Source organism: Larimichthys crocea, chromosome XVII, assembly GCF_000972845.2.
Source record: "Larimichthys crocea isolate SSNF chromosome XVII, L_crocea_2.0, whole genome shotgun sequence".
NCBI lineage: Eukaryota > Metazoa > Chordata > Actinopteri > Sciaenidae > Larimichthys > Larimichthys crocea.
Genome location: NC_040027.1, coordinates 8,125,916 through 8,149,931, shown reverse-complemented (window position 1 = coordinate 8,149,931; position 24,016 = coordinate 8,125,916). Strand labels below are relative to the sequence as shown.

At 44.9% G+C, this 24,016-nt stretch overlaps 2 protein-coding genes across 4 annotated transcripts in view; one reads left to right on the top strand and one right to left on the bottom strand.

Moving 5' to 3' along the window:
• pomgnt1 (protein O-linked mannose N-acetylglucosaminyltransferase 1 (beta 1,2-)) overlaps positions 1–16,729 on the top strand; it is a 22,573-nt gene extending 5,844 nt beyond the window's left edge. For 2 of the 3 annotated variants that reach the window (XM_027290467.1, XM_019276817.2), the window contains exons 10-22: positions 433–503; positions 978–1,053; positions 1,190–1,273; positions 2,139–2,180; positions 2,318–2,376; positions 3,418–3,490; positions 3,890–4,018; positions 4,517–4,642; positions 4,822–4,886; positions 4,979–5,023; positions 5,143–5,278; positions 5,366–5,475; positions 5,911–8,600. In XM_027290467.1, the coding sequence (XP_027146268.1) occupies positions 433–503; positions 978–1,053; positions 1,190–1,273; positions 2,139–2,180; positions 2,318–2,376; positions 3,418–3,490; positions 3,890–4,018; positions 4,517–4,642; positions 4,822–4,886; positions 4,979–5,023; positions 5,143–5,278; positions 5,366–5,475; positions 5,911–5,992 (1,098 nt within the window). In that variant the 3' untranslated portion in view covers positions 5,993–8,600. Of the gene's footprint in view, positions 1–432; positions 504–977; positions 1,054–1,189; positions 1,274–2,138; positions 2,181–2,317; positions 2,377–3,417; positions 3,491–3,889; positions 4,019–4,516; positions 4,643–4,821; positions 4,887–4,978; positions 5,024–5,142; positions 5,279–5,365; positions 5,476–5,910; positions 8,601–16,702 lie in introns of those variants that run through there. The other variant, XR_003464058.1, reaches the window with a different exon arrangement.
• Positions 11,260–24,016, bottom strand: tspan1 (tetraspanin 1). Its single transcript, XM_027290468.1, has 8 exons — positions 23,750–24,016; positions 23,207–23,270; positions 19,242–19,448; positions 17,775–17,849; positions 12,359–12,446; positions 11,954–12,102; positions 11,622–11,705; positions 11,260–11,499 (listed from the first exon to the last, which is right to left on the bottom strand). Exons 2-8 carry the CDS (start codon positions 23,261–23,263, stop codon positions 11,440–11,442), a joined length of 720 nt encoding a protein of 239 aa, XP_027146269.1. The 5' UTR covers positions 23,264–23,270; positions 23,750–24,016; the 3' UTR covers positions 11,260–11,439.

Sequence of the window (24,016 nt, the reverse complement as noted above, 5' to 3'; positions counted from 1 at the left end):
AGTACAGTACTTAAGTAGTTCCACTTCGTTACTATACATCTCTGGTCGTATTGGTCTCCTCTTTTAACTCCAACATCAGATCAACCCCCCAAAAAACAAACATATGTAGAAAAGTGAGGTGGCCTGTCCATCTAAAGTTCTAAAAGTTCTAAAAAATCTATCCAGAAGTTTCTTTATGAAAGTTTTGAACAAACCAGGTCACGTTTCATTTAACAACAAAGTCTTCTTGTAGTAGTGGAAGACGTGCTGAGACGTTTTAGTTCAGTCAAAGTAGAAATACTTTGTCCTGCATTAAAACACACTTAAAAGTGCTCATGTAATGCTCATTTGCATAATGTATATTATTGGATAATCATTATTAATGTGGCAGCTGCTAAAAACAACAACAAGCTCATTTTAATTAGTTAATTCATTGGTTGTTTCTTCCTCCAGTTGCCGATCAATAACGTCTTCGGCGTCCCCGTGGCTGTCATCGCAGGGAACCGACCCAACTACCTGTACAGGTAAAATGTGAAAGTTTGTTATCCTTATTCCATGACAGGAAGTTACTCAGTTCTCAGTTCCCTCCCACACAGGAAATTCAGTTCACGTTTAATGAATTTAACTCATCATCTAATCAGATATTTTTTTGTTATTTGTTGGTGTGCGCTGAAACAAATGAAGACGAACGAGGCGTAAAGACGATAAAATGTTCCTCAGAGTAAATCAGTCGCTGCTTTACGTGACGTTTTAAATTGGTTTTACAGGAAATAACAGACGGAGTGACGGCTGTAATGAGCTTTATTGTGAAAGTATGATGAAGAACGATGGCCGCCCCTCCCTTTTTTAGAATTACATTTAGTGTTAATTTGACATCCCAGCTGTCCACGGTTTGTTAGATTGGAACAAATCACGGTTGTACAGCGACGCAGATCGCCCTCATTCGTCTCCCGTGCCTTAAAATAAAAAATGAAAGGCCGCTTGTCGTTTGTTTTCAGGATGCTGAGGTCACTTCTCTCGGCTCACGGCGTCAACCCGCAGATGATCACAGTCTTCATCGACGGCTATTATGAGGTACCAGGTTTTTGTTTCCATCGTGTCTGCTGTCGGACAGTTCTTCACTTGTACTGACTCTGTGTGTGTGTGTGTGTGTGTGTGTGTGTGTGTGTGTGTGTGTGTGTGTGTGTGTGTGTGTGTGTGTGTGTGCCAGGAGCCCATGGATGTCGTCGAGCTGTTTGGACTGAAGGGCGTTCAGCACACGCCCATCAGCATCAAGAATGCCAGAGTGTCCCAGGTAAACAGAAGTTAGCAGGTTGCAGAGAAGTACTGGAGTAAAGGAGTGTGGAGTAGAAGTACAAGTGCTATATCAAAAAACTGACTTGAGTAGAAGTAGAAGTGTTCTTTAAACACCATACTCAAGTGAAAGTACTAAAGTATTCAAAATGTTTTGTACTTAAGTATTGCAAGTAGAAGTATGTAAAAAATTGCTACTCAAGTACTGAAAGTAAAAGTACAAGTAAAAGTACAAGTACAAGTACTGTTGTTTATATTATTTCAAATATTTATTAAGGCACAACTTCTAATGTTACAGTGTTACAATGTTCATGGTAGAGTTCTGTGATTTCCCATGGTCTGTGAATGCGTCTGAATGAATGCGAGAGCGAGGGGGCGGGGCAGCAGGTGAGAGAGAGCACCTGGGTGAGTCAGGTGTATGACGTACGGCGCACGAGCGAGGTTGATGTGAGACCGGGACTGTTCAGTTGGTTTTTTGGCGTGGTTCCGGCCGACAGTCACCGAGTCCTGGAACCAAACCGTTCAGCAATAAATGCAGTTTGTTCAATAACGCCTCGTCATTCATCACGTGTCCGGCTGGACGCTACAGTAGTAACGAGTAACGATTCAGCACATGAAAAATGTATCCGAGTAAAAGTATTAATTTCATCAAAAATATGTAGTGCAGTAAAAGTAGCAGTTGGGGAAAAAAATAATACTCCAAAAAAGTACAGATACTGCATTTTAGTACTTAAGTAGTTCCACTTCGTTACTATACATCTCTGGCAGGTTGACGCAGCACTCTGCCGATAACGGTGACAGTGTTTCATGTGACACGTCCAGCTGCTGTTCAATACGTTTGTTTCTGTCTCCGCTCTCTGACGCAGCACTACAAGGCGAGTCTGACGGCGACCTTCAACCTTCACCCAGTGAGTACAATCAATCAGTTTCCCCTTCACATCATGAATGAATGTACGACGTGTGCAGTGAAGCCTAAATGTCTTCATTATTACGTGTTAACTGTCACTGACATGCTGAGCATGTGGCGTTTCTCTGTTTCCATCAGGAAGCAAACTTTGCCATCGTGCTGGAAGAAGACCTGGATATCTCCATCGACTTCTTCAGGTGCGTCCTGCAGAACACACACCCACCACTGAAGACAGACTGATACTGAGACATTAATACACATGCAGTGCTGTTGTTTCACTCCGTCCTGTTTCATGGAGGCGACTGAAGCTGAAGAGCCTGACTGAGTTTGATCAGGTGGTGTTCTCCAGGAAATGAAGCGTCTCTAACTTCCTAACCTTTAAAATTAAAATCCCTCTGGTGTTTCATACACAGTGCAGCCACATAAAAGACTCTGACCTCATTCTTTGTTTTATGAATCATGAAGTGATCAAGTGTTGTTGCCAGAATCAGCACTAGGTGGCAGTAGATCCACAGCGATGAAGCCGCAGTCGGCCTCTCTTTGTTGGACAGACTCAGCTTTGAACCGTGTGTTTGCTGCTCCCCTCCTGAGCTGAACGGCCCGTTTGAAGCAGCGACTTCAAATAGTTGAGAAGGACTCTCGCTTCGTTTTAATGCCAGTTTGTTCTCTGAAATGAAACATCAAGCTCTCTGTAAGAGGGAGTGGGGAAACCAAAGCGTGGCCTCCTGTCGACAAAAACAAGGCTGTTATTTTTGTTTATTTCTATAGACTCGACTCTTCAGCGTGTCGGGGAGTTCGACTCTTTAACCTCCATTACAAAAACTGACTTACTGGGTTTATACTGACCTCCTATGCCTGCAGGTTCCAGGTCCCACTTAGTCCCAGTCAAAGAAAATCACAGCATTAGTGAGCTTCCCACTTTGCCCCTTTGATGGAAAACCTGAAATCAGAAGAAGGAAAGTCTAACAGTCTAAACGAAGCTGTCGGTGCTGCGTATCCTCTTTTGCTCAAAATTTAATAAATCCTGCGACAACCAGAATGCACTGGGCCGCAACGGACCAATAAACACTCTCCTCTGCGAGGCGCGGCCTGATCAAAGGCGGGATTATGAAATTAATTAATTAAAATGCACACACCACCAACTGGGTGGAGGGAGGGTCGTCTGCTACAGCTGGTCTACTATTGATTGTAATGTACTGAACGTGCACGTAACTGTTGCTTCTCTGTTTTTCCGGCAGCTTTCTGAGTCAGACCATCCACCTGTTGGACGAGGACGACAGCCTGTACTGTATCTCGGCCTGGAACGACCAGGTGAGCACCGGCTGTACCTGCCTTCGTCCTAAAACCTCCGCTCTTTGACATACGTAACTGGTTCAGACAGAACCCAGCTCGACGAGCTTGTTGAGATGCTGGTGTGTGTGTCTTTAGATGTTAACAGTTGTGTAACCGGCCTCCTGAATGTCGAAACATCTCTGGAGGTTTTCGGATTGTTCGGAGCGACTTCAACAATAGAACATGCGATGAGGTGATTTATCAGTTTTCTTTTGACCAGAGGGCGTAACATGACATCGTCCACAGAAACCACAGGACAATTCTTCCACTCTCTGGTTTCATTTTCCTCCCCACTGGATGACCTGCAGGAAGAAGACTTGATGCCTACCAAAGAGTTGCACGTGTCACTGACAGCTCTTGTTTTTGCTGGTGTTGCAGGGCTACGAGCACACGGCAGAAGACCCGGCGCTGCTGTACAGAGTGGAGAGCATGCCCGGCCTGGGCTGGGTGCTGAAGAAGAGCCTGTACAAGGACGAGCTGGAGCCCAAGTGGCCGACACCTGAGAAGGTGCGGGACTTGTAATGAACCCTAACCAGAGCTTCTAGATGTCAGTCAGACATTGTGCATGTTTGTATCTCTGCTGACAGTTTTCCAAATCAAACCTGGCAGATTTAAAAAAACTTTCTAGTCGGGGAAGTTCATTTATTAATTTATTGACTTCTGTAGATAGTTAGTCGGCGAGCTGATGAAGAAAGTGGAACCGTAAACACCTAACTAACTTTTCTGGAGAAGGCGGAGCAAACAAGAGAATCAATATTTAATTTTTTTCTGGTAACTTATCAAATGTTTTTACAGCTTGTTGCGCCACCAAGTGGTCAAAAACTTAAATAATGCAGCTTCAAATGTTCACTGATCGATCTGTCTGCAGCAAGTTTTAAATCTCTGCAAATTAATTGAACCAAGAGCTGCTTTAACATCTGATATCATTTAGAAAATGTAACTCTGTGACACTGAAGATGTTATAAACTGTGTGTGTGTGTGTGTGTGTGTGTGTGTGTGTTGTAGTTGTGGGACTGGGACATGTGGATGCGAATGCCCGAGCAGAGGAAAGGTCGAGAGTGCATCATCCCCGACGTGTCCCGCTCTTACCACTTCGGCATCATCGGCCTCAACATGAACGGTTATTTCCACGTAAGATCCGAAAGAATTACATTTTCTCCACGATGCAAGAAGTTACAGATGTAACTCTGGACGACACAACTCATTCATCAAACTCTGTATCACAGTTCACCGCACTTTGTTCAATCGGCAGACAAAGTATTGTGTTGTGATGTGTTTCTTCAGCCTGCCCTGTCTCTTCTGTCTCGTAGGAGGTTTATTTCAAGAAGCACAAGTTCAACACTGTTCCCAACGTGCAGCTGAAGAGCGTTGACAGGTGTGTACACCCAGGTTAGGAGTTCTTGAACTGTACACGGAAAATAATTTGTCAGCACAGTGACAGTCTCGATGTCCTCGATGTCTTCACAGCTTAAAGAAAGACGCGTATGAAGTGGAGATCCAGAACCTGCTGAAGTGAGTCCGATACAGACCGAAGCCTGGAGACCTGGATTGAGGTTACGTTAAAAAATTTAGATAGATGTTGCTCAACTTATGGTGTGTGTGTGTGTGTGTCTGTGTGTGTGTGATCCCAGGGAAGCAGAGGTGTTGGACCACACTAAGAACCCGTGTGAGGACTCATTCCTGCCAGACTCCGAGGGGAAGACCTACGTCATGTTTATTAAGATGGAGACCGAGACGGACACATCCACCTGGACAGAGCTCGCCAAGGTACTAAATTAAGTACACGCCAGGTGTTCTGGAAGTGACGAGGACAAACTAGTGTCAGTAATGAAATGTCTTCCTCTCTCTGCTCAGTGCCTCCATGTCTGGGACCTGGACGTGCGAGGATACCACAGAGGCCTGTGGCGGCTCTTCAGAAAGAGGAATCACGTCCTCGTGGTGGCCGTGCCGATCTCCCCGTACTCGTAAGTAAAGCTACGCGTCCACGTGTTCCCAAGACTCTCTTAACATGTAGTCACGCTGCATGGATCCACCTTTCCAGTCCTAGTCAGACAGATCCTGGGTTAACTCGTTATAGTTTTAGTGCCACAGTTTGCCTGGTTAAAGGTCCGGTGTGTCACATTTAGGATGCAGAAATGGAATATAATATTAATATTCATTCATTAGCATATAATTCCCAAGCAACATCCTTGAGAATGAGAAAAAGGAGAAAGCAGGACCTCATGTTGAACCACCTTGCTCCTACACTCCTGAGTTGAGGGGTGTTCAGTTAGCTGCAATCTGCAACTTTACCACTAGATGTCACTGAATCCCACACACTGCTCCTTTTTAAATGAGCGCAGCCTGAAATATGTAGAAGTTATTCACCGAGCTTCCGCCCGTCTCTGTCTCCTGTGCAGTGTGAAGAAACCAGCCACTGTCACCCCCATTCACATCGAGCCTCCGCCCAAAGAAGAGGGAGCCCCGGTGGAGCAGATGTAGGCCTGATGTTACACTCAAACACACACACACACACTTGAACCAGCCCAGGCCTTAACTCGTCTTCTCGACTAATAATCCAGCCTGGGACACACACGGCGACAAAAACTGACTTTTCCTAGATGTTGAACTCGTGTACGAGAGGATACCTGGGAAACGGAGTCCTGGTTGTTTGTTTTTTTTGTTTTGTTTTGTTTTGGGATTAACAAACAAACTGCATCCGTCCGACAGCTTGACGAGGAACAGCCAAATGTGACTGTACGACCAAAAAACGGTACCTAACAGCTGTCATTTCTTTGTTTCCGTGACAACTGTGGGCTGATCAGCTGCTTCAGAACATCACACACACACACACACACACACACACACACACGGTTTTCCTTTCAGTTTGTTGTGTCATTTTTAAAAACTACTGAGTGCTCTGATCATTTTGTACATACGTTTTAACTTATGTCTATTTATTTTACATCGATCGATCAAACGAGAGTTCAGTGGTTTTGTTTTTTTGCATTTTTTTTAAAACCACTTTTATCGAGATAAGAACATTTTTTAAGAGCCTAACGTTTACAGATAACGAGATAATAATGTATATACATGCCTATATATATTTTTTGATGAAAAATCTTAAAGGGTCAGCATATTTTTCAGCATTCGATACGTTCGAGTTTGAGTGGACAGCCCCTGTGGGTTTTTTAACTGCTATCGACCGGCTCGGATCAGTTTCCTGCGTCAGGTTCAGCGACGGCAAATTCTACAGTGGCTGAAAAGAGACAAAAATGGGGAAATATTCACAGATGTAACAGCATATACTCCAATTAGAAACATCAAAAACAAGTCATGGTTTTACGTTTTAATCTTGTGGCTCCTTTTTTGTCAAATGAAGAAAATTTATTGGGAAAATATTTAGTGTTTTTTAAAGTTTGGCTCCAGGAAAAGACAAAATATAGATTTCTATTTTAAATTTGGTTCATACTTTTAGCTTCCATGACAAATTCTTCTTCTTGCGTCATTTTAAAAATGCTGCTTTTATTCTTCATAAAAAAATTTTAAAAACACACCGGTCAGTTATTGAAGGCTCACTGCAGCGCTGTTTTTTGCAACATGTTCCTGAATGCATCGTTTGTGATTAAATCTGTGCACACTAAGAGAACAACAGATCTTTCCATTGTTTCGGCCTCTTTTAGCCACCGTAGCAGCTCGAGGCTCCAAAGCTTGAACAAAAACAACAAAAAAAGACAAAGCTCATCTGGGTGTTTGCAGGCGACGGGTCAGATTACTCTGCTGATATTTAAAAGGTTCCTCGTGTGTCGACTCTGTGAGGAGGATTTGTTATGTTGCCTTTTTTTTTCGTCATCTGTGGTAAAAAGTTTGATTCTCCGACGTGTGACTGAAATGATGAAAACGATCGAGGCTGCTGCTTTTCAACAAGTCCGTTATTTCAACTTCAATATTTTTCTCTTTTTTAGACCTGTTATTTTCATGAGAGAAGTTTCATTTCTGAGATTCTCGTGTTTCGTTTTAAAACCATTTTTCCAACATAAACTCGTAAAGGACTCATGATTATAATAATTACTGAAGTCCTGAATAAATATTTTCACACCACAAAAAGAGACTGCGAATAAAATCAAAACACTAAGAAGTTTATAACACTATAAACGTATCTATAAGTCTTTATTGATACATGTATGTAACAGTTCTATAATTGGAAGGAGAAAATAAAATTGGCCTCATCGTAAATCTGGACAAACTTCTTAATCGGCTTTATTAAATACTCGATTCTGATTGGTCAATTAAGGCACGTTACCGTCTGATTTCTGTACAACAGACGGCTGCCATGAATAACAGACCATCGCGGACACGATAAAAACATTTTTTAATTAATATTTTCAGTCAAATTTATTGATTTCTTCCGCGAGTAGCTGAATAATAACGCCGAGCAGACGGGTCATTGTTGGTCATTGATCCTGCATCACCTCGTCGAGGTGATTACATAACCTCGCACAGACAGAAGCTAATGCAACATGAGCTCTGGCAGTTTCCGCCTGTAGCACGCCACACACAGGTTGACACCTTGTTTCCTGGTTCACAGGTGTCAGTGAAGCGCCCTGAAGTGCCGAAACTTGACTCCAACACTGTCCACAAAAAGTTTTCCAGATGCTTCATACAGAAGTTCGTTATTGGCAGATACGTTATTAAACGTGCTTCTTTTTGCTCATCGACTAATTATGTATTTTTTTAAAAACTTCATGTTTGCCACCTGCAGTCAGACAGACTCACCTGTGTGAAGTCATTCGGCTGGATCGCAGCTCGGCTCGTGTCCGTCCGTGTCCTGATCGTTTCAGTTTGGTTTTAAAAGTTTGAATCTGCCTTCTGTTTCATTTCACTCTAATTTTTTTTTTTTTATGTGTTTTCTTTGTGAAATCGAGAGTGTGAAACTGAATCCTCGTCTCCTCGGCAGTACAGGTGATTTTTATGAAATGCTGTGAGATCATTTGGGAACTCGTGGACGGTACGTTGTATGTGTGACGATGAGGATCTGTGGACAGTTTGACATGTGTGAGTTCCTTAATCTTCTGTCATGGAAATAAAGATGTTTTTTACTGACGAGTCACTGGCCTACAGTTTGTTGAAATGATTCCTACAGAAGGATTTATGATTAGTGTGTGTTATTCCCAGGAGAGCTTGCAGGCAAAGCAACGGTGAGAGGAAACGTGTGGCGAGGGAAGTTTATGCAAATCCTCGTGGCTCGGTGGAGTTCTGCAACCGCCGCGGTCTACCAAGGACGAATGTGGCTTCCTGCCCTTTGAGCTCTGACTCCCATCACCTGGGCTGTGATGAAGCAGAGAACATTTGGCTCCGATCTCACACTACGTAACTTTGGGCTCCGGGTCGGGAGAAGTACGTAACGCTTTACGGCACTAAGTCACACAGCAGCAACTATTTCACTGATTCTGGTGAAACTGGATCATATTTTATGGAGGAAATGTTTTCTGGTTTTCCCTCTGATGTCCTCCGGCTGCTCCGCCTCAACTCTCTGTGATTTACAGAGTTTATGATGGACAGTGAAGTAAACTGCTGACAGCTGTAGCTGCTGTTAGCTCATGTTAGCTCAGTCTGTTAGCTGCTGTTAGCTCATGTTAGCTCAGTCTGTTAGCTGCAAAATTCTGGAAATTTTTAAAAGTTGGAAACTTTCTATGGGAATTTATGGGAATAAACCAGGAATTTTCAAAAATGAAGGTTTTCTCTTTACGGGGAACTTTAAGTTTTACTTTGGGAAAATAGATTTTATCATCATCTTGACTAAATAAACCAGTTTTCATGCAGGTCCACTTGGATATCTGCTTTTCCTCAATCTGTTGAGGCCACGCCCCCTACCTGCACAGGTGATCTCTGTACCTGGACCACACTTTAGAGCCCAGAGCACACAGAGACTGTTGAAGACACATGTGAGCTCATGCAGAATATTGTTCAATAAAATAATTCAAACTTGATAAAGTTCTACTTACAAATAAATCTGTTTTTTATTTTGCATGTTTATATTTATGTTTGAATGATAGTTGGTTTAAATTACCGTTCATTCCCATAATTCTCATTGAGTTTCCGATTTGGAATATTTCCAAAATTACCCAGCTTAACTTTCCACCCCTTCTTGTGTGACAGAACAGGAGCTGGGCTATGTAACTGAGCTCAGCAGCCTCTATGGACGTAATGGCAGAGGAGAAGAGGCCGAAGGAGTGTGAGCGATAACTCTGATGATGTCACAGTGATGTCACAGTGATGTCATCCTGGGTATCAAATTACAAGCAGCAGAAAATCTGTTTGAACCTGGAAATAAAAAGATGTGCCGCTTACCAAAATAAAACATCAGAGCCGAGTTTTAATCCAGCAGAATCAACGTGATTGAAAAGAGTTCAGTGTGCATGAACACATCACACACACACACACACACACACACAACACACACACACGCGCTGTCGTGTGCGTCTGTGTTTATGAACCTGTCCGCTCGTCAGCTAATTAAGATGGATTTTCTGACTGAATGTAGAGTGATAGCAAATTGTGTGTTACGCACTAACTGACAGTGCCGACAGGGTCAGCCAGGAGGCGTTTGTGATTGTCCACACACACACACACACACACACACACACACACACACACGTCTGTCACCACCAGCTCACCAGACCCGGTCATTTGTGCCTGTCAGTCAGAAGTCGCTGGTTCATGACGGTCTGTGTGTGTGTGTGTGTGTGTATGTGTATATGTGTGTATGTGTGTGTGTGTGTGTGTGTGTGTGTGTGTTCGCCACCTTATAAATGTCATTTTTGACCTATTGAGCATTCTGATGAGCCGAGCTCAGAGGCTGATGACTGAGATGTAGATGGAATATTGATTGTGTGTGTGTGTGTCTGTGTGTCTGTGTGTGTGTCTGGGGGTTATTGTTAAACATGGAGCTCAGCAGCTCTGAGATGATGACAGATTTAACTCTAAGCACCTCGCAGGTTTATAATTGGATGGAAGAACGAACGCGGTTTGTCTTCACGCTCCTTTTCTCTCCATTTCAGACGAGACATGACACACACACACACACACACACACACACACACACACACATCTATGATCACAGCAGTATATATTGCAGAGGTTATTTTGTATTTAACACACATCATTGTGCCTGATATACATAAACACATGAGGCTTCGCTGTACTTAATAACTGCATTTTTTGTTCCTCCTGCTATTGTCCAAGTCTGAAGATGTTTTATTTTGAAAAATGACCACATACTGTCTGTCTGCGTCTCGTGCAGGTCACGTCACCCAAACACGTCTCTGGACAAACCAAGCCAGAATTACAGACTCGAACACGTCGTCTCCTGTTACCCCTCGATGGGATCGGCTCACTAATTCAAATGTTTGTCTTTCTGTCAGTTGTATCATTTTTATTTTGTCATATTTATCCGTCACACCTCGAGGGCCAGTCTGTGGCCGGTCTAATGAAGCGGTGTGAGTTGCTCTTTCCTCTTCAGGAATTTAAACTGACAGAATCTGAAAAATGCCAGAAAATGTCAGCTGGAATGAAACGCCCTGAAAACACTGTCGGCTGACAGGCTAAAAATATGATAACTTTGGAGATACAAACGTCTTTTCACGATAATTGGATCCATTCTAATTATCTAAAAGTTATGTGTGTTCATGAAAAAGGTTGAAGAGTCCAGATGCGTCAGAAAAGGACAGAGGACAGTGAGGTCAATGCAGTCAGCGAACGCTGTTTGATATATTTTATTGGCAAATATGAAATATGTACACTCTGCGGGTGCTTATAAATCTGTTAACTATATATTAATACATCATTAACATCAGAGTGAAGCTAGAGTCTATCCTAAGTGACAGATTATTAAATGATGCAGAATAAAAAAATGAAGTCTCGTCTGATCCGTCTGAGATTTTTTGTTTTCAGCTGACTCTGGCGTCCAGGTGGCAGTACAGGTATATGGACACAGCCATGGCAGCGAGCTTTGAGGAGACAAAGATCCAAAGATACAGATGATCATAAAGGTTTTGGATAATCAGACTCATGCTGAGGAAAGCTGCCTCTAAGATATCTGATTGCCAACCTTTAACCTTTAACGTTTTACCTCTAAGCCTCCGATTCCCGATGCGATGCCTCCCACGATGTTGGCGTGTTCTTTGAGGTTGTCCAGGATGTCTTGGAAACAGCCCTGAGGAGGACAGAGTGTCTAAATATCTTTATCAGCTCAGGTCAGAGAAACAAAGCAAACGTTCACCGCGCTGGAAAGTAAAAATGTTTCAGCATCCAGGAACCTGGACTTTCATGAGGCGATCGGGTCAGCAGGAAAAACGAATGACAAGTTAAAAACTTTTTTATGGAGTTGTTGATTCGACTTTCATTTGAGCTTCTGTTGAATCATGTTGCATCTTAACACTGCAGCGGCGTTCTCCGTCTCACCTGCACGGCGCTGCGCTTCGCCTCCATGAGGCTGCAGGGGGAGATGTTGGCCCAGCAGCAGCTGGGCGGCAGGAAGCCGTTCTCCTTTTCAAACCAAGAACCCTCAAAGTCCGTGTAGTTGGTGAAACCGCAACACTTCAGCTGGGACAGAAAACACACACAGCAGAAGAACATGAGAGAACAGCGTTTAATCATAATGGATGATTAATAACCTGAATAACATTTTTCATGTTGAGATGAGAGAAGGAAGCTCCCTCTGCGAGCTTGGCTGAATCTTTTGTGCAACGGATAAAAGCAGACGAGTTTGGATTTGGATCCATACATGTCCAATAATAATAATAATAATAATAATAATATTAACAGTGTAATTGAAAAACACTGCAGGACTCCAGAGGTACCTCTGTCTGGCGGTGTTCCAGATCTTGGTGACCACAGGACCCTGCCAAACTTTCTGTAAAGCAGGAGTCGCCCACGCTTTGAGGATCCCCTCAGCCTGAGAACACACACGCACCACACACACACACACACACAACAACACACACGCTCAGGTTCATTGTCGAGTTTTCACACAGTGTGACGAATCTCCATGTTGTTTGCTGCATAACAGATAAAAAATCAAGCACAAGAAGATTAAACATATGTAAAATGTTTTTAAAGGAAACGGAATATTTTAAATAAAATCATTCAACCGCTTCAACACATTTGAAATAATAACGACAGGCCTGAAAGTCTCAACTTTCAAAAATATCCGACAAAAAACGTCCCAGTTAGTCCAAAAAAATGAAAACGATTTCCCCAGAGTTTATGTTTATCCTAGTTTGATAGCCGAGCTGCCCGGACTGCAGACCGTGCAACCAGGCTCACAGCTTCATGGACATGATGGCAGAGGAGAAGAGAGTGAGAGGAACGCGACGGAGGAAGCAAGAAAGAAAGGAGAGAGTGAGCGAGCAAGAAGCCGCCGGACAAGAGTAACTGTGGACGGACTTTTAGTGGTTGGTGAGAGCTTGGTGAAATAAAAGGCTGAAAGACAGACGCCGAGCTGGGCTGACTGCTGCTGGACTAGGCAGTGATATCAGCTGCTGCTGTAGGTTCTGGTTCTGGTTCTGGGCTGACTGCTGCTGGACTAGGCAGTGATATCAGCTGCTGCTGGGGTCTGCTTTTACTTTCCTAAACCATCCTTTATTTTGAAAATCCTCCTCCAGGCTCCATCACATGTAACAAAATGCCCAAAAGAAATCACACGTCTCCTTTCAGTCGCTATGGAAATGAGAGGCCGATACATGCAAATACACTCTGGATTTAAAAGCACATCACTGCAGCTTTTACTGTCCGACAGTCTCACACACACACACACACACACACACACACACACACTACAAGGTGAAAATAAAACACTGCAGCTGATTTCACGGGCACGAAAAGGTAATTCTCTGGGAGTCACCTATTCATCAGAAATTAAATAAATCTTTCACACAAAGCACTTGGGAAATAAACAGCGGCGGCCTGGCACCTGGAAAAAAAATGAAAATAAATCAAAAACTGGTCCGAGCCATTATTCTCCATTCTTCTTCTCCTCCTTTTTATGGCCGTAAACTCAGGAGTGAGGAGGAGGAGGAGGGGAGGAGGAGGGAGGTGGGGGGCATTTACATATATATTGATGCTCCTGATGGCTCCTGGTCAGGACACATTGTGTCCGCGATTTGCTGTTTATCCAAAGTGCAAAAAAAAATAAAAGGCAGGTTGTGTTTCAGGCAGGTGGAGAGGCTTTTGTTGTGAAAGGATTCCTTCACAAACACACAGGTTAGCCTCCACCCTCCCTCCTCCACCTCCTCCACCTCCTCCTCCTCCACCTCCTCCTCAACCTGTTTTTTCCATTTTGATTAATAATCCCGTCGCGTACAGTCACACAAAGACCCATTTGATGAGGAGGGCTGGAGTGTGTGCTTTACTGTACATGCAACCGTGTGTCTATCTGTGTGTGTGTGTGTGTGTGTGTGTGTGTGTGTGTGTGTGCAGTTGAAGGGGGGCAGGCGGTACGAGACGCCCGAGGGGATGCTGGGATACATGCCACAATTAAAAGTGCCCCCCCAAGAAGCTGGGAGAGTGTCTGAGATCAGAGAGGGTTATTACCAGCCGGCTAATTCATCACTGTCACTCGGCCCCCGCGCCTCACCGCATCCCGTTAAACACACACACACTCACGTGCTCACACACTGCTATGGGCCACCACACACACACACACACACACACACACACTCGGTGGACAGGACAAAGCCAGCAGTAACACACAGCACGGTGAGGCGGGAGGCGATAACACATCTATCAATACAGAGTGAACTCCTTCTGCACGTGATCAGAACCTTCAGCTCCATCGATCTCATTGTTTCACAGCCAACAGCTGTTTTTATCTTTTTAAATAATTATCGATATCGTTTACCGCGGCGATTGTTCTTAAGAGGAAGAGCGATAAATAAAAAACAAAATGACAGAAATAAATATTTTCACCTGCTTCACTTTGTGTCTAATTTCTTTTTGCATTCAAACCACGTGCATGAAGAAACATTCCCTCTCCTGCACGATATGAAAGAACCAGGACCGGTCCCTGATTGGTCAGCAACAAAATACCAATCAGCTTCTGGACAAACGTTATCAGCTGTCAGTATTTATGAAAAACATATTTGTGGCATAGAAACAGTTGATTGGGCCGACTTTAATAAACTGTTGTTGAATCTTTTCATGTCATGTCTTTTAGATTTGTGTCACCAAATTATGGTGAATCGTATCAATAAGTATACTGATTAATAACTGTATTAATAAACCAGTATCATATTTGGTATCGATAAAACACTGATGATATCCGTCTTTAGTAGCTGATTTGGTTTAAAAAGTTAATTGTGTATGAAAATTGCAAAGAAAGTAAACAAACATTTTTAAGTTGGTTCATGTTGAAGACGTCTCAGTTTATATTTGATCTGTAACTTTGGTTGGAAGTCTTTTATTTTGAAAAGTTGATGGAGTTTATTTTACGTACATGTGCATCGATGTGTGTCCACCTGATGTTATTCAAGTCATCTCGCTGCTGAACTCTGCTCTGGATTCACCAGCGAGTCACTAATCTGAGACTGAATCGAAACGTTAAAGTTTTCTGTCTGTAAAAACCAAAACAATGAGCTGAAAGACCCTAAAATCGTCCAGGTGTTTCCTGTTTTATTTTGTAGTTCTCCCCTCTCTGCGTAACTCTTCTTCCTGCCTTTTGTTGAGTTTCCCGCCAGTTTTGATTGTCTGATTAGCTTCACCTGTGTCCTGTCCTCACCTGTGTCCTGTCCTCACCTGTGTCCCGTCCTCACCTGTGTCCTGTCCTCATCTGTGTCCCGTCCTCACCTGTGTCCCGTCCTCACCTGTGTCCTGTCCTCACCTGTGCCCTGTCCTCACCTGTGTCCCGTCCTCACCTGTGTCCTCTCATCACCTGTGTCCTCTCCTCACCTGTGTCCCGTCCTCACCTGTGTCCCGTCTTCACCTGTGTTCTGTCCTCACCTGTGCCCTGTCCTCACCTGTGTCCCGTCCTCACCTCTGTCCCGTCCTCACCTGTGTCCTCTCCTCACCTGTGTCCCATCCTCACCTGCGTCCTGTCCTCACCTGTGTCCCGTCCTCACCTCTGTCCCGTCCTAACCTGTGTCCTCTCCTCACCTGTGTCCCGTCCTCACCTGCGTCCCGTCCTCACCTGCGTCCTGTCCTCACCTGCGTCCCGTCCTCACCTGTGTCCTGTCCTCACCTGTGTCCCGTCCTCACCTGTGTCCCGTCCTCACCTGTCTCAGAGTGTCCTGCTCGTCCAGGTCTTGGTCTTTTTCTGCTCCTGGCTTCTGTTGGTTTCTTGAACGAGCTGCAGGGTCGTCGTTGGTTTCGATTGCTGCAGAATGAATCGGACTTAATCGTCTTCCGTTACTGACTCGGGGTGATCCTCCCTCTTACTTACGCTATATTAAAACCTGTAAATCTGTACTGCATTACGTTTCGGGGGGTGCATTCCATAACTGCTCTGTGTGATTCATTAAACGTCACATCGCATCTATTTCATTAATCTACTGCGAAGTCCACATCGGTCCGGTAATAAATCTGCACCCTGGTCACTTCCGAATCACTTTGGCGGAGAAAGAACAACCATGACCAGTGACGGCGTCTCATAATGCTGCTGGAATTGCTTATTAAATCTCAGTTATTCCGACCACCTGAAGGTTATTGGCTCTTTGGTTAGATGAGCCGCGGGAGGCCGGCGGCCGGAAGGCAGATTTATGCTGCAGATGAGTAGAAGAGAACAGATCGACGCGTTATTTATTGTCTCCTCTCATTGTCTACGCCTCCGTCTTCTGGCTTATTGACACAGGCGGCTATATATATGCATATTAGATGTATATTGGCCATATTCATTATTCTGATGCTACTGTGTTTACTGCGTCTTATCAGGAGCAGGAGACGGACAGCTGCTCTCACACGTTCATATCCGTGATGGAGCTGACGACGGCCTTTGTGTTTGTAATGAACAGATGATGCTGAAGCAACAAACAGAGCGTTAAATCGACTCCAAAGCGTATCTATGATCTGCTTAAGGAAGACAAATCTGAGTTATGTCGTGCATTTCATTGAGCTTTAGACAATAGCTCAGCCTCTCTCTCTCTCTCACAGATGCTGTTTACACAGCTCGCATTGGTCAGCTCGGCTTTTGTAAATGAGATGGAGCAGATTTATCTGCAGCACACACACACACACACACACACACACATAAAACACACACTCAGCTTCTTTGTGTGAGAGCAGCAACACTTAGGACCAGAATACATGTGATAAGTAGAGAGTCTATAGCTGAGCCAAAGTGCCACAAACTGCAGTTCCTCTAACGTCCACCTGAGGCTGGCTCCAGAAGTGAGTCAGTCTCCATAAGTCCCCATGTCCAAATGTCCAACTTCACAGCAGAAATAAACATGTTTACAGCCTGGTACAAAAAACAGTTTTGGTCTCTGTAGCTAATTTCCCCGTTCATGACAACTGTACTGAGGGTGAATTTATATACAACTCACCTGTTCACATTATATTAAGGCTTAAAGTTATGCAGGATTAAGAGCGTGGACGCTTTGACTGACAGGTACGAAGGTGCCATCATTGGCCACCTTAGCTCCCGCCCACACTTGATGGCGACGGTCGGTCAGCGCGCTCACATCGGCTCTGAAACTTCACAAAGACTACGTCCCTGAAAATCTCCTTTCAACCTGTGTCCTCCGTCAGGTCATCAGCTCCGCCCTGCAGGTGGACGCTCGTTAGATTACTCTCCTCTGATTGGATAAAAACCTCTTTATTGGGATCCCAGTCTTCACTAACCTCCTTTTACAGAGCTCATTTAAAATCCTTGTAATTATTATATGTGGCACTAAATGGAAATGGAGCATGTGTGTGTGTGTGTGTGTGTGTGTGTGTGTGAGGAAGAGACAGAAGGGGGGGGCTTTATGTAAATAGACTGTTTTGCATATAAAATGCTTTAGCTTCAGTATTCCAGAATAATAAATTGCTCAAAGTTAGAGACAGCGCATGCGGCCCCCGGGCTATCCTGGAGTCATTAAGTAGCCGAATGTAGTGAGGCGGACATAAAGCCAGTAATTCAATGATGGCCGCGGCTATAATGGAGAATTTACATGGAGATAAAAGGAGGTGAGAGGGTGACGGAGGAAAGACAGGGAGGAGACGAGGAGCATTAGGAGACAAAGGAAAAAGGACTGGAAGAGGAAGAGAGAGAGTGAAAAGAAAAGAGGAAGAGGTGAAGTGGAGAACTTACAAACGAAGAGTAGGCCAGAGCGACGACTCCAGCCGCCACCTCAGCGATGAAGATGATGAGGACGATGGAGAAGAACTGCAGGGAGGGAGGAAGAAGAGTTTCATACGTGATCAAAATTCATTCATCGACTCATCAAAGAAAAGTTTTGAACAAACATTCACCGGCTGCAGCTTCTGGAAAACTTTGAGTTTTACATCTTCAACATTTTCTGACAACGTACGAACAAAATGTTCCATTAATCAGAGACAATGATCAGCAGAATAACTGACTGAAACAATAATTGTTGATGGGGCGCAATCAAGTTTTCAGACAAAGACGACAAACAAAAATTTATTTGGTTTCATTTTTACAAAATTTTTATTGGTTACGACCAAATTGAGGCTGGAACTGATGATTATTTTCATTAGTAATTAATATTCAGAATAATCTATTATTTGTTTCATCTCATGTTAAAGTCGTCAAACAGTTTGGTTCTGTTACGATCTGATCACGGATGTGTGCTCATTAAACGAGCCTTTTTTTATGATTTAAAATGACTTTTAAGTGATCTAAAAATGTTTAATTATCTTGGTAGTATAATGTGTTTTTAGATTAATTATTGTTTATATTCACATATTATTTGCTCTGATTAAGATTCCAAGAGATTTTCCTGAAACACTGCAGCGGACCTGAGACTCTCGTCCAGTTTGAGTCTAATAAAGAAACGACTTAAATATCAGATTCTACCCGACACGTGGATACACAGGCTTCTGTTTGACAGCCATTGTTGTACGAGCGTTGATTAGGCTCGGCTGATTACACAGCGGGACAATAAGGAGAAACAAAGCCCGGAACAAAGATCCCTTCTTTTCTTTATCCGGTCCATTACAGCTGTTCCTCACGTGAACCAGACGTGCCGCTGTCAGTCGTAGCATCGACTGCTGCACCGTCATCATTCAACTCAATGGGAGATGTGGACATGATGCTCGACGGGGGGGATGATGTGCCGCCTGTGGTCCTCATTAGACTCACGGCAGTGGACTAAGAGGGTAGTTAGCCCCCTCGTTAATGTGCATTATAACGTAGACGGTGCAGTTCGGGGGCTGGTGGTGTTGGCGGGTACGAATGAGGCAGGAGGGGCGGATGTGGATATTGGCTGCGCTGTTGATGAGCCGGGTGGAAATGCAAATAAATGCAACGATGGGTGAGATGCTGAATGTGAAGCAGCTCATGAAGCCACGCTGATCATTGGTGCTGTTTTACATTGTCAGCGGTTGAACTCTGAGACACAGTACATGAGAAGACTGTTGGCTTTACTGCATGGCTGCTTTTCCATCTTCAGTCTTACAGAGAGAGACGCCTCCGCCTACGAGAACATCCAGCAGACACCGAGCAACGTGTCCTGATGGACACGTGCTCTTTTGACCTCCACCACCTCCTGAGGGAAATAAAAGTAAACCTCACCTCTGACATTGTTGCACACCTTACCGTTAGCAGCAGACACTTGCTCTCCTTTTGGGCCCCGCAACAGCCGAGGAGCCCCAGCAGCACCAGCGCCGCCCCGATGGCGATGCAGAAGAAGCCCACGTTGACGAACTGCATGCCTTGGCTGGAGAACGGACCCAACAGCTTGAGGAAGGAGCCCCCGTCCACGCTCACCCAAATCCCCATGGCGAGCAGCGTCAGGCCGCCCAGCTGCAGGAGGATCCGGGAAAACATGATCGACATGTATTCTATGCAAATTCACGTAGGCGGCGCACAAATCCCTGACATTTCTGAAAGTGGACCCGGCTTTCCAGAGGATGTAATCCACACTTAGCGTGGAGTCAATCATGTGTTTGCCTGCCGGTCCTTCAGGTGGGGTCAACGGCTCTTGAGGTTGTAATAGGTTTTGGAAATGAGAGGCCATCTTACATCACTAACCCCCTCTTACCTCGCGGTGACACCGTGACACCTCCATATTGTTAACTCCATTCAGAGTGGAGGATTCCTGCCTCAGGCTTCCCATCACGTACGAGCAAAAAGACTCGGATCAGTTTTACTCTTCTGCCCTCCGTGATCGCCTTTACTTCCCCACTCATGTTCATAACAGACAGAAATCCACTCAGGCTGTGGGATTAAAGCACGGACAGTTTAGCAGGTTAAGACGGTCACTGTCCTCTAAAGACGTTGGAATCTTTATTTTTTTCAGCTCTGCGATTAAATTCTGCAAGTTTTAGCAGGAAAAGACGTAATCAGTATTTCCACTGGCATGCTGGGAAACAAGCTCACAGTTGATTTGATTTGCCGCTGAACGTTTCATAGCGGCAGTGTTGGAAATCAAATCATGGAAGTGTTCAAACTTTTGATTCACGGCAGAAAAACATCAGACGTCATCGATCATTGAGGCAGCGTTCAGACGCCTGCACCGACGGCCGGACACAAACTGGGACATTTGTTTTTAATTATTTGGAGACGAGGTCTGAGATAAACATCGGCTGTGCTGTGACGTCATTGCTGTTATTGATCGTCCAGCTGATTCCAGCTGTAAAAATCAATCATGATTATGTCGGCGTGACTGGATCAGAAGGCAGAATGATGTAAACTGAATTTATCGGCATGATTCTGTTTCCTTCTTTCAACACTAACGGACCCAGACGAGTAAATTCCACGAGTGCTCGGTTATGGTTAGTACGGAAGAGGACCACGTGAAAAATGTATTTTATTCTCACTTTATTCTCAGAGTTTCAAAGTCAGAACTCAAATAAATCTTTCACGTGTGGCTCTAATCTTCCTCAGGTTAGTGAGTTGTGTAATCGTACCGTGCATCATCCTCCAAATGAAAGTCTATGTGACTGTATTTTACAGGAGGACGCCTGCTGCGAGTCTGGAGAATGAGCTGGATGAGAATTTAGTGATTAAACGTTGTTGGACCAAAGTGCGTTCATAGAAATCTTCTTTCAATCTCTCAAACCTGTAAAACCTGCTCGGAGCAAACAACATCAGAACTGTGTCACATGTTTCACATTACAGTCGGTAAACCACCCGATCCCTCCGTCATTATCTCTCTCCGCCTTCCTCTCCCTCCTCATCTCTCCACCTCTGACCTCCTCTTCCTCTTCTCCTCCACCCTTTCCATCCCCCTCCGTCCCCTCTGTGTATTTCACCCTGCGCTGCTCGTACTGAGTGATTTCTTGGTTCCTCCTCCTGCTGCAGAAACCATGTTTGAAACCTGATTTTGTCTGTCAGGCTCCGTCGACTCGTTGCAGTCAGGGGCCCCTCTGCTCCACATCTCCTGTCAGACGCTGACGTCTCCCACGTGGGAACCCCCCTCCACCTTCTTTTCTTTGTCTCTACCTTTCCTGGTACCGCTCTTCCTATCAATTTTTTACTTTCCGCCGCTCCCCACCTTCATCGACTCTTGAACCTGCTCGCTGCCATCATTGCACTGCAGGCTAAATGTGAAACGACAAGCATATTCCCCCTCTTACTCCACGCGTGCCACCGTCATCCCTCACCAGGTATAATTATAGCTGGCACACTGTCTGTTTTCTTTTTAAGACGGCTAATCCCTTTAATGGCGTGCCATAACGGAGCAGGTGGCTGTCAGCTGAACGTCCAAACGGCAAACGGACTGGGAGTAAATCAGGATCTTAAAGAGTACGAAGCAGTGTCCCGTCTATGAAGATGGGAAATATAACCTGTTAGGGTTAGAGGAGGGGGGATAAGAATAGGAGGCTGTGGCCTCCTGAGAGGGGGAGGTGAATGGAAAGATAGAAAGATACGGGAGGGAGCAGAAAAGAGGACGGGGCCCGTCCCACTCCAATTGAAATGGAATTGGTTCTCTTTGAAAGGGCTGGAATGAGAAAGACGTCAGCTGAGAGTATAAAACCCATCTTCATGGGTCATATTACCGGAGAGCAGACAATCTGATTAAGACCTGACACTCGCCTGTGGACCTGAGCACACAGAGCATGCACGGAGACACTTCTAATTTCCAATGAATTTAGATCGGATCCGAGGAAACGGAAAACCCAAACCTCCCGACAGAGCGGACAAAAAAATCACAGCGTGTCGTTTTGCATACTTCTACACAAATGTTACTGTCGACTCTCGTCACAGATTTCAATGTAAATATTGTCTGAATGTTGGAAAGTGGTTCATCGACCGTGTGTGGGCCGGGTCAAGGCAACGATGGCGCCGTTTGTACGATGGCACGCCACATGTCGTGGTGCCCATGGATGTATCGTATGAAGGCGTGCATGTGTTAACCACAAAGTCTTACCGTTAAACGCCACCACCGCACTAATTCATTCATTATTTGTATAACTGTAGGCGGCAGTGTTTATCACTGTCGTATAACCTTTCTGTGTGATGGGCCAATGAGATCTGGGCCACAGAAGGACGGTCGGTGTAAGTGCATTGTGTTTTGCTCTGTGGGTAACACGAACGATAACGAGTTCATCACGTGTCACACAGCTGAGTCTCTGAGGTTGAACGCCTGGTGAAAACACGACCATGGTCGCAGGAGACAACAAACAGACGCTGGGTCTCAGTCCTCACACGTGCATCAGTCAGTCGGTGTACTGTGAGGACCCGGATGCTGCACTCATAACAGTTTAAAACGGCCTCAGTGGTCGCCGTGGTGCAGAACTCCTCCCTCGCACCAGACAAACTTGATCCCTTTAACATCACCCTCATGGTAAACTGCTGTCAGCTCCTGTAGAGGGGACGTATGGGTTTTTGTATTTCCTCGAAGGACAGATCCTCTGATGAAGAGGAGATGATAAAGTTTCCACACCAGACTTGAAATGCAGCTCCGCGTGCGTCTGAAGTGTTTTAGCGTCGACATTAAAGCTCCGTCTTTATGAGCTGCAGAGAATGATTTTATCATTCTGCTCTGCTGGCTAACATTTCAAACGCTGTGATGGGTGGGTGGGGGGGGGGGCGACATCGTAATCAATGCGGCGCTGTGACTTTTAGAGCTGCCGCCTCAGATTTATCAAGCAGCGGCGCTCAGGCAGAAATGGGAAATGTGAGGAAAAAATGATGAGTCGGAGCCGGGAGCTTCATCTGTGACAGCGGGAGAGCAGGTGGGCTCGACTCGCCGGGCGAATTCAGCTTACCCACGCCGAAGTTTCTCTCCATTTCACAAGCCACATTAGGTATCAACATTAAGCCGACGATGGAGGTGGCAAAATTAGAGCCTTCGAAAGTTAATGAGATGAAAATTGCCACGGTGGAGGAGAAGGTGGAGGAGAAGGTGGAGGAGAAAGGAAGGAGCGTCGCTTTAGGTCTTCTGGCTCAGTGATCTGAAATGTTTGTGTAACGTCTCTGTTTGCATCGATCGGAATGATTCTCTCCGCCGCGTTGGAAGCTATTGTTTGTTTTTTTGTACTTACTCATGTACTTACACACCTCCACCACCACCACCACCTCCACCACCCAATGCAATCAAAGGGCAACATACTCACAAAGATAAGCAAGTTGAACAAGACCATCATCATTTTGACGAATGTGAAACAGCCCATTTTTAATCTGTAATAAAAGGAGAAGATAAATTATAGCGTTTCTTCTTTCATCAGCCGAGACCTTCTATCTCCTCACACACACACACACACACACACACAGACACACACACACACACACACACTCTGAAGGCTACGAAGTCTACACGGCCAATCTTAACATGCACGCTGCGTCTATTATATCCAGCCCACATCCTGGAGAAATTACTGTGAAAATGACATCGCTGACAATGAGTCTTAATGATAACACACACACACACACACACACACACACACACACACACACACACACACACACACACACACACACACACCACACACACACAGCTGTGAGGAGCGGTAAAGATATGAGTTAATGGGGGGATCTATAGGAGAAGGAAGGAGTGTTTACATGCAGCAGAGACATTAAGGCAGAAGTCTTACCCTTTAGTGAGTTAATATGTCTTTGTATCCAACAGTACAGCAGATTTAAAGCAAAAAAAAACTGACCTGGACTTCAAAAAAGACGCAGACTTTTCTGTTCCTGCGGCTCAGGTGTTTCCAGGTGAGCCGACGTGAGCGCAGAGATGACCGAATATATAAGTACAGTGATTATATCCACGCAGGTACAAGCCTGTGGCAAAGCAGAGATCAGAAATCTGATGAGCGCTTCACCTCCGAGCCGAGGACTGGGTGTGGTCCCGGAGGTGGAGGAGGACACAGGTGAGTGCTGCTTTAGGCACACAGGTACAACAGAGGCTCGAGTGGCAGCTCTGA